Source organism: Triticum aestivum, chromosome 4B (assembly GCF_018294505.1).
Source record: "Triticum aestivum cultivar Chinese Spring chromosome 4B, IWGSC CS RefSeq v2.1, whole genome shotgun sequence".
NCBI lineage: Eukaryota > Viridiplantae > Streptophyta > Magnoliopsida > Poales > Poaceae > Triticum > Triticum aestivum.
The window spans coordinates 578,530,116-578,540,020 of NC_057804.1; the positions used below are offsets into that span (position 1 = coordinate 578,530,116).

Sequence of the window (9,905 nt, forward strand, 5' to 3'; positions counted from 1 at the left end):
GACAATTAATGGATTTGTCTATTTCTATGTTGAACAAAACTGTCATGGATATCAGAATGATGAAAAGATAAAATCACATAGATCATGACGTATGTTATTCGCCAAAAATAGCCATGTAAAAAATTACAAGTGCCAAAACCCGAATCAGAACGCCCAAGTATGGCCTTATCAGTAAGTTGTCATTGTACTCCTTCCGTCAGGATTTATTAGGCACCTTTGTATTTTGAATCAACTTTGCTATAAACTTGATGTGCAAAATATAAGCGACATGTGACATATGTCATAAAAATTATATTGTTAAATTAATTTCCGAACGAAGTTTCTAATGGCACCCACTAGTTATGTTACATATAACTCATTTTTTGTTATACAAATGTATGGTTAAACTTCAAAATATTAGAGGGCCTAATAAACCCGTACATAGGGAGCAAAGCTTGAAACCTTGAGGGTACCCTTTGACCCTTTTTAGTTCAAATAAATGAACTGAATTATCAGAATCGTGTCATTTGATTGAACTAAGTAGTGTCCGAGGGTATCCTATAAATATTTCAAATTTGCATAACTAGTATAGATCGAATTCAGCATAAATTAATCATACCATCACGAGAACCATAATATATACCTATTCAAGAAAAAAACATAAATATATACTTTTTTAACCTCACATAAATATATACTACTCCCTCCGTTCCTAAATGTTTGTCTTTCTAGATGTTTCAACAAATGACTACATACAGAACAAAATGAGTGAATCTACACTTTAAAATATGTTTACATACATTCGTATGTGATAGTTCATTTGAAATGTCAAAAAAACAAATATTTAGGAACGGAGGCAGTTCTTGCAAACACTTGTAGAAGAACGAAACGAGGAACATATACTGTCCAGTGTCCACCCATTCACTCAGGAAACAGGAGTCAGCACGAATCGTAAAGCTACGGCATCTCCACGGTCCAGCCTCCAGGCGGAGCACACGTAGCCCGCTCCTCCATTTGGGGGTGAAGAAACATCTAAACCCTCCCCCCCCCCCCCCCCCCCCCCCAGCCGCCGCCGCCGCCGCGCCTGACGCGGTGAACTATCGCGATGTCGCCCGCTGCCGCCGCCCCCGCGCCATGCGATGATCGCATCCGCACCTTCGAGGACTTCGCGCGGGTGCACCAGTTCCTGCTGATTGCGGCCGGCGTGCCGCCGTCGCTGCATCGGCGGCTGTACCACAAGCTCGCCGCCGAGGTGTTCGACGGCGGGGAGAGATTCTACGTAGAGCCCTGCGAGGAAGGGAGGCAGCGCCGCCTCGTGCTCGCCTCGGACACGGCTCTAAGGGGGGAGTCGGACGTCTTCCTCGTCGACCATGCGTGGTCCTTCCGCCTCTCCGATGCGCTCAAGCAGGTTCGCCTTGTCTGATGCCTGCTAGTATGACTTGCTCGTGTTAGTTTATTTCGAAGCAACTAGATTGGGAGCTGTGTAACTGGTGATGCTATTCAGTAGTAGTATAACCATTTGCTTGGTTTGAACTTTCTGGTTTAATCTATATGTGCTCTTGATAACAAGGGGTTTCAGGTCCTGCTATTATCCAGTTTTTCTACATTGTCTAGGGAGTGACCTTTGCTGATTTTGTTGATCGTTGACGCTGTTATACTGTAAATTAGTGATTCAAGTTAGCGAAGTGAGTGGTGGTTAGAATTCCATCCAGATTAAAATGCTCTAATTTTTGGCTGTTGATCTCCTCTTCTCACGAGCATCTTTTGTCATTTTAGGGTTGTTAATGACTTAAGAAGTATGTACTGTTTTCTTCCACATCAATTACTAGCAATACGTGCTGACCTGACAAACAGCGGGGTGGAGCACCAGCACCTTAAGCTGCACCAGCATCTTAGTAAGATAGACACCGATTAAGAAACCGAGAAGTCTAGATTATGGAGACTCTCTAAGTTTTTCTCTGATTTCCTGTGTCTGTACTACTTCACTTTAGACCCGGCATAGGAATAAGTGTATCCATGAGTGATCTCATTTTTGTGTGTTGGTGATTTTGTAGCTACGTGAAGTACCAGGATTGGCCGAGAGAATGGCAGCTCTAATGTGCGTGGATCTGGATAGGAAAACTGAGGTCGAAGAGTCAGATGAGCAAGGCAGTGAAAATGGTGGGGGTTTGGAGCATGTCTTGCAGGTGCTGGAGAACGAAAAAGCTAGAATCCAGGAGAGGGGAAGTTATTTTGCAGCATGGCTGGAGCTTGAGGAGCTTGGAATTGATGATGATATGTTAGTGGCACTGGATTTATCTGCAAATTTTCCGGTCTGACTCTTCTCCATATATGTTTTTAGTTGCTATTGCCTGTAAGGTACAGTATAGTATATATGGTCGATCTCATATAAGTATAATAGTAGTAATATATTGCAGTGTGTATGTTTATATTTGACGATTCCCTGGTTTAATTTGTGATGAAAAGAATATCAAATTTTCTCTTCTAAATGCCAAAGCTCATTTCAGAAGAGCTTTTCTCTGTTCTTCTATGTTATTTGTCGGGAGAACTGTTTCTGAATGATCTATGGTTTGTATTTGATGTTTTCCTGAAACTGATCTTTCCTTTCTTTCTCACTAGAATCTGGTAGCCCTCAATCTATGGGGAAACAAGCTGCAGGATCCAGAAAAAGTAATGCGAGAAATCGGGAAGTGTGGAAGGTTAAAGGCACTTTGGCTGAATGAGAACCCTATCCTTAACCAATGGTCAGAATTGTGCTTTACATATTTTCTTATCTTATCTATTTTGTAAACTATCTTATGCATATTTTCCATGTTCTTAATTGGTTATAGGTCTAACCATGAAAAAAAATAGTGATCCTGATGTATGGAGTTAAGAAAGTAACTACATATTTGCCTTCAAACGGTATAATGCTTGCCACTGAGTGTCGGACTGTAGAGCTACTGCAAATGATAACCTACAAATTTTACTTTCGTAGTTCATCAAATGATCGGTCTGGCACGATGAACTTAAATACGGATGGAACATACTAAAAAAGTGGCTTCTCGAAAGGAAGAAGTAAACCTGCCCGGCGCCGGCCAGTTTCTGACTCATTCATTGTGTTCTTACAGCCAAACCCTGTGTTTGGAATGTATGCATGGATGGGTTAGTAAAAGTTGGCTTATGATAATTTGGGGTGCAGAATTATGTTTATCTGAAAAACGTAGAGCATTGTTCATAGTATTGGTCATGCTGCATGTATGTGGTAAAAACAACACGATACAGATGTGCAATTTCTGGGCGTTAACAAATAGAAAGTGAGCAACACTCAGCTTTAACAAATAGCAAGTGAACAACACTCTGACTAGTTGAAATATTTCAGAACTTATATTTGATGTCTATTTCAGGTAATATTGTTGTAAAGTCCTGTTATGTCATTGTAGTATCTTTTTGATGTTGACAGCACTGAGAAAGATGTTCTTGATGGTCTTCCTGAATTGGAAATCTACAATTCACATTTTACAAGGAAAGCTAGAGAGTGGGCTTTAGGTTTCTGCGGAGATATGGTTGGAGCAGAAAATCCCTGTTTGTCTGTGGGAAACATATCATTGGATAATATTGTGACCCTTGACCTTTCTGATAGGTCCATCCACAAACTACCTGAGGTAAGATACCTAATGCCTACAATTGGTTATCTATAATTTTAAAACACGACGTCACAAAAAGGCTACCTGTATCATTTTGCCCAAGTTTAAGCTATCGTTTTGTCAGAACTGTACACTCAGAAAAGGTACTGACAATTTTCCTCACTACATTTTTAATTTTGAAGGTGTTCTCTAGTAAACTGTCATCTCTTTCAAAGTTGAACATCCGTGGCAATCCTTTGGACCAAATGTCTGGTGATGATCTCTTGAAGTTATTTAGTGGGTTTACACAGTTACAGGAGCTGGAGGTATCATTGTCGAAACTTCATAATTCTCAGAAATTTGTTCTTATCTTTAGTTCCCGTCTTCTTTCTAGACTAGGATGAGTGTTATCAACTTTTAAATGGAAAGTGATTATCTTTTGACAGGTAGACATTCCTGGCCCTCTTGGAGACAGTGCGATTTCCATTCTTGAGTCTCTTCCCAATATAAATTTGCTGAATGGTGTCAATGCGTCAACTATAGTCGAGAACGCTAAGCATGTAGTGGACTCTGCACTTAGACCACGTGTTCCAGAATGGTCACCTGAAGAATCCCTGGCTGAAAGAGTTATTGGTGCAATGTGGCTGTATCTTATGACATACCGGCTTGCCGATGAAGAAAAGTTTGATGAAACACCCATTTGGTATGCCATTGCTGCAATCTTTTTTCATCCCTTTCTGGACGAGTGGTTGGTGTAAATTTAGTTACTGTGTAGTTAAATCCTGCAAGCATTCGCTCAGAAAGAATCATGTTAACATTATGACCTTGTCTAACACCTACTGCTGGAGTAGGGTTTTATGTAATACTAAATCCATCCAGTTAGATCATCCAGGAAATATGTTTGCTTTCACTTTTGGACAATGAGAAACATTCTGCTAGGACATGAAACACACTTGCTTGTTTTACTGTGTTATATGTTTCGTGATTGGTTATTTGTGCAGGTATGTCATGGATGAGTTGGGCTCAGCGATGCGCCATAGTGATGATGCAAACTTTAGGATATCTCCTTTTTTGTTCATGCCAGAAGGAAAATTAGCTTCTGCTATAAGGTATTGACATTTGAATTGTAGGAACATTCTATCATTATTTAGTTTGTTAATATCCAATATTTTCAGTTACACAATTCTGTGGCCTATTTGTGATGTTCATACTGGAGAAGAATGTACCCGAGATTTCTTGTTTGGTATTGGCGAAGACAAACAACGCTCAGCTAGGCTTACAGCTTGGTTCCACACACCAGAGAAGTATTTTATTCAGGTGCTTTTTTCCATGCCAATACCGACTGGTTTGAGCTGTACACAGACCCCAATGAATTAGTCTTATGTTCCCTCTTGCTTTCTGGCTACTTCATAGGAATTCAGGAAGTACCAGGAGCAGCTTCAGTCAACTACTATTTGTCCTACAAAAGAGGCGCCCTCAACCAAAAGTGCACTTCCAAGTGATGGCCGTCCACTTCGAGTATTCACTGATATACCCCAAGTAGAGGAGTTCTTAACACGTCCAGAGTTTGTTCTCAGTAAGCAAAGCTATGTCCTGCTTTATTATTTGTCTGTAACTGTTTTTTCAGGATCGACTGATTTTTAGATGGGGATGCACCCTGGCTATTGTTCCTGCAAAGTTTTGCCCTGTGGTTCCCGCAGTCCATTTCCTTTCCTTCCTTTCATCACTTGTCCTCCTTTTGTTGGGATATTGTTCATGTGGAAAGCAAAGACAGAACATGAAAACCTGGTCGTGATACCTTTTTGTTTTACAGAAGGATAAATAAATATTATATCCTTTTGCTGATTTAGTGTACACCTCATGATAGCACTCTGCTATCATATACTCCCTCCGTTCCTAAATATAGGTCTTTATAGAGATTCCAATATGAACTACATACGGATGTATATAGACTATTTTAGAGCGTAGGTTCACTCATTTTCCTCCGTATGTAGTTCATATTGAAATCTCTAGAAGGACTTATATTTAGGAACAGAGGGAGTAGTTAATAGTTTACTATTTAAGTTGTAAATAATGGTTATGGCTTGGTGAATAATACTCCCTCCGTTCCGAATTACTTGTCGCGGGTATGGATGTATCTAGATGTATTTTAGTTTTAGATACATCCATTTCTGCGACAAGTAATTTGGAACGGAGGGAGTATCTTGTAATATTTGTCAGTGAACTGAACAAAACTGAAGTTGTGCTAATTTTTGGCATACTCTTCTAATGAGACATTATTTGTATGCCACCTAGTTTTATTGGCCCATTTAATATGCTTGTAGAGTCATGGCGATTCATAGTGTATTCCATTATTTCTGCAACATATGCTTCAAAGGAAATTAGCTCCTCGTTCACATCTAACTTGTTTTCCTGCAGCAACTGATCCGAAGGATGCAGACATCATCTGGGCAGGCATGCAAATTGATTCTGAATTAAAGAGTTCACTAGGTCTCACAGACCAACAATACATGAATCAGTTTCCTTTTGAGGCTTGTCTGGTCATGAAGCACCACCTAGCGGATACTATCCACAGGGTGAGCTACTGAGCTGTTTGGTGTATGCCTTCTTTAAGAAACATCCGGCATAGCTTTACTGCTTTGAATTCAGTACCTTTGATGTTAGCGGCATCTGAAAACTAAGATGAACTCCTACAGGCATGGGGCTCACCTGAGTGGCTTCAACCTACATATAACCTAGAGACCCATTTGTCTCAACTAATTGGTGATTACTCTGTGAGGAAACGGGATGGTAAGGACAACTTATGGATCATGAAGCCTTGGAATATGGCAAGAACAATTGATACCACTGTCAGTGGTGATCTATCTGCTATCATCAGACTTATGGAGACGGGTCCCAAGATATGCCAAAAGTATATTGAGTGTCCTGCACTTTTCCAAGGAAGAAAGTTTGATCTTCGGTACATTGTTTTAGTCCGCAGTATATGCCCTTTGGATATACTTCTTTGTGATGTTTTTTGGGTATGCCTGAAAGTTTAATGATACTTAGTGAATATCGGTGCCCATTACTTGATGATTATATCCAGTGACTCTTGTGCATCTATCTTTTCCTTGTTGTAGGTCAGGTTAGCAAACAATCAGTACACTTTGGAGAAAACTAGCCTTTTTGAGTACGAGACCCATTTCACTGTGATGGTAAGATCAAATTTCACCAATGTTATACGTGTCACTTTATAATATCACATCATGAATGTCAGCTGTGCAGAAGGTTGTTGATGTTGTATTGTATCTCCTGTTATAATAATACTGATTATATCTTATAGACCCTAGCTGTATGCTCATATAGTGACCAGCCGTAAACTTTTCTTGGTAATAAATTTTTAGGAGTGTAATCTAGCTCCCTAATTTCTCTTCCCGTCCAGAACTACAATGGAAGGATGAACCATATGAATACTCCAGAGTTCGTCAAGGCGTTTGAGAAGGAGCACCAAGGTTTACAACAGCTTGCATTCCCCCTCTTTTGTATAGAGGTGTCTTAGGTTTCTAATCTATTGTTAAAATTTCAGTTAAATGGCTGGAGATTCATGAAAGCATACGTATTATGATAAGGCGTGTCTTTGAGTCAGCCTCAGCTGTCCATCCTGAGATGCAGAACTCATTCTGCCGGGCCATCTATGGTGTTGATGTTATGCTTGATGATAAATTCAAGCCAAAGATTTTGGAGGTATGCCTCAACTACTTTGTATAACTGCAGCCCATGCACATTGGTAATAAAACCTGTTTAAGCCTGTGCATATCAGTTAGGGTGATACGGTGCATGGTTATAGCTTAGTGCTTGTTCCATTCAAGCTAGAAAAGCACTTATATGCATATCACCATGCCAATCCAGATATTCTTGATGTAGCATTTCCTTGGTCCATTTGGCACGATAGTAGTATTATGGAAACTAATTAAGTGTACGAGTGAAGTGCTGTCATCCATGTACAGGAACTTCCGCACGGCAGTTTCTTGCAGACGGGATGTCCACCGTCATGTTATAAGAATATATTTGAACCAGGTTGCCTAGTACTGTTTTCACATGTTCCATCGAAATAACTACTTCATGTTATGAGAACATTTTGAACCGTGTTGCCTAGTAATGTTTCCACATGTTCCATCGAAATAACTACATCAGGTTGTGGGAGTATATTTGAACTGGGATGCCTGGTACTATTTTCACATGTTCCAGCGACTCACCACTTCACCATGAACTGCAGGTGACATATTGCCCGGACTGCACGAGGGCGTGCCAATATGACACACAAGCTCTCGTTGGAAGCCAAGGCCCCATCAGAGGCAGTGATTTTTTCAACACGGTGTTTGGCTGCCTCTTTCTCGATGATTTGACGAATGTGTCACCACTGTAATCATCTTGTCAAGAGCCGTTTCTCCCTCGAATACCAAGAGCTGTTGTAACACCAATGTCCTTGCATCATGATATGATCAAGGGTTCTTGTACGCTTATGCATCAACGAACTGCATTTGTGTCAGGATATGATCATGTATTCATGTGAATGAAGCTTAAGATGGATTTGCTTGTGTTACTTGATAAATATTGCTGCTTCTGATACTAATGTTGCATGCATATGAGATTGAACTATATCAAGTAGCAAATTATTACAATGCCATGCCATTGCAAGAGTATTGCAATAGTTTACCAGAGTAATAGGAAGTCTCAAGGATGTGTTAGAATATGTTTGTGTTTCGATGAGTTTTATGTTCTGTGGGTTTCAAAAAGATTCCAAGAAGAGATTGAATGTTACCAAAGGGTTAACTGGTGACTTGAAAAGAAAACCCTCCATCATCAAAAGTGTGCATGTCTCATTCTCCAAGGCAAGGCAAGGTAACGTAGCCAATGCAGCTACTCACCCTCACAGTAACTTTGAAGCATCTCATCTGCCAGCTCCACAAAGCCCAAGAATACATGCTCGAGTGACACACTGATTGCACATTATATGTGCACATGAGCCATGGCTGCTGATCACTGATCCTACGTACTGCAAGACTAGCGAATTCTAACCATGATCACCGCTGGAGCCATCCTTTCTCTCGTGATGATCATCTTCTTCTCCACCGTCTGCAACTCCGACCCGGACCTCCTCTTCGACTACTGCGTCGCCGACACGACGTCTGCCGCCGCGTCGTTCCACTTCAACGGCCTGCCGTGCATCGACCCGGCGACGGCGTGCGCCGACCACTTCGCGACCTCGGCGCTCTCCGAGCCCACGGACCCGTCCGCCACGCTCTTCGGCTTCAACGCGACGATGACCAGCCCGGCCGCGTCCCTCCCGGGCGCGAACGCGCAGGGGCTCGCCATGGCGCGCGTCGACCTCGCGCCCGGCGGCATGGCGCCGCTGCACTCCCACCCGCGCGCGTCGGAGGTGGCGCTCGTGATCTCCGGCGGCGTGCTGGTGGGGTTCGCCGACACGTCGTACCGGCTGTACACGCAGCGGCTGCGCGCCGGCGAGGCCTTCGTGTTCCCGAGGGGCATGGTGCACTTCATGCGCAACGAGGACGCCTCGTCCCCCGCCGTCGTGCTGTCCGGGCTCAACAGCCAGAACCCCGGCGCGCAGCTCGTGCCCTTCTCGGCGTTCCTGACGGAGCCGCGGCTGCCCGACGAGGTCGTCAAGAAGACGTTCAGGATCACCGGGCAGGGCGTGCAGAGGATCCAAAGGAGCCTCGGTGGGTCGTAGAGGAAAAAATCGCCTATGCCTGCATCTAGTATACTACTCGGCTACTCCTTACATAATTACTCATGTGCTACGACAGGAGTCCAAATATTGTACGCGATCGTCATGACTTATCTGTCATTTTTTTACTAATGTGATTATTATACATACTATCAAAAGGGATCGTGCGTTCCAACCGAAGATTTTTTTTCATATTCTCCAAGGTTATGACCACATTTTGCTACATCACCGAGATACACTATTACTCAATTTCGTGAAATAAACACTTTTTGAAACTCATGCACATATTTGAAATCGTGAACATTTTTCATATTTTTGATCACTTTTACAAATTTTCAAGCATTTTCTAAAATCAAGAACATGTTTTCAATTCATGAAAATTTTATACTACTCCCTCTGTCCGGAATTACTTGTCATCAAAATGGATGTATCTAGAACTATAATACATCTAGATACATTCATTTCAATGACAAGTATTTCTGGACGGAGGGAGTATTAGCAAACATTTTCTAAACAATTTTATTCAATCGGCGAGTATTTATAGAATTGACGGACTTTTTTGGAAATTGGCGGGACAATTTTTTTAAATTCAC

General features: G+C 41.9%; 2 protein-coding genes across 2 annotated transcripts; both read left to right on the forward strand.

Moving 5' to 3' along the window:
- Nucleotides 1–1,017: 1,017 nt before the first annotated feature.
- LOC123093371 (tubulin--tyrosine ligase-like protein 12) lies at nt 1,018–8,288 on the forward strand. Its single transcript, XM_044515329.1, has 15 exons — nt 1,018–1,387; nt 2,034–2,291; nt 2,599–2,723; nt 3,422–3,623; nt 3,788–3,910; nt 4,031–4,287; nt 4,586–4,693; nt 4,760–4,901; nt 4,998–5,160; nt 6,003–6,160; nt 6,281–6,604; nt 6,704–6,778; nt 7,006–7,075; nt 7,150–7,307; nt 7,840–8,288. Exons 1-15 carry the CDS (start codon nt 1,085–1,087, stop codon nt 7,987–7,989), a joined length of 2,616 nt encoding a protein of 871 aa, XP_044371264.1. The 5' UTR covers nt 1,018–1,084; the 3' UTR covers nt 7,990–8,288.
- A 134-nt stretch (nt 8,289–8,422) lies between these two features.
- On the forward strand, nt 8,423–9,462 carry LOC123093373 (germin-like protein 3-1). The gene has a single exon (XM_044515330.1). The coding sequence runs from the start codon at nt 8,644–8,646 to the stop codon at nt 9,313–9,315; it is 672 nt and encodes a 223-aa protein (XP_044371265.1). The 5' UTR covers nt 8,423–8,643; the 3' UTR covers nt 9,316–9,462.
- Nucleotides 9,463–9,905: the final 443 nt, after the last annotated feature.

What these genes read in the sequence shown, in the direction of transcription:
- LOC123093371 (XM_044515329.1), top strand. Translation starts at nt 1,085, where the DNA reads ATGTCGCCCGCTGCCGCCGCCCCCGCGCCATGCGATGATCGCATCCGC. An exon ending in AACCCTATCCTTAACCAATG is followed by an intron (nt 2,724 to 3,421) that starts GTCAGAATTGTG and finishes TGATGTTGACAG; the next exon opens with CACTGAGAAAGATGTTCTTG. An exon ending in TTTGATGAAACACCCATTTG is followed by an intron (nt 4,288 to 4,585) that starts GTATGCCATTGC and finishes TTATTTGTGCAG; the next exon opens with GTATGTCATGGATGAGTTGG.
- LOC123093373 (XM_044515330.1), top strand. Translation starts at nt 8,644, where the DNA reads ATGATCACCGCTGGAGCCATCCTTTCTCTCGTGATGATCATCTTCTTC.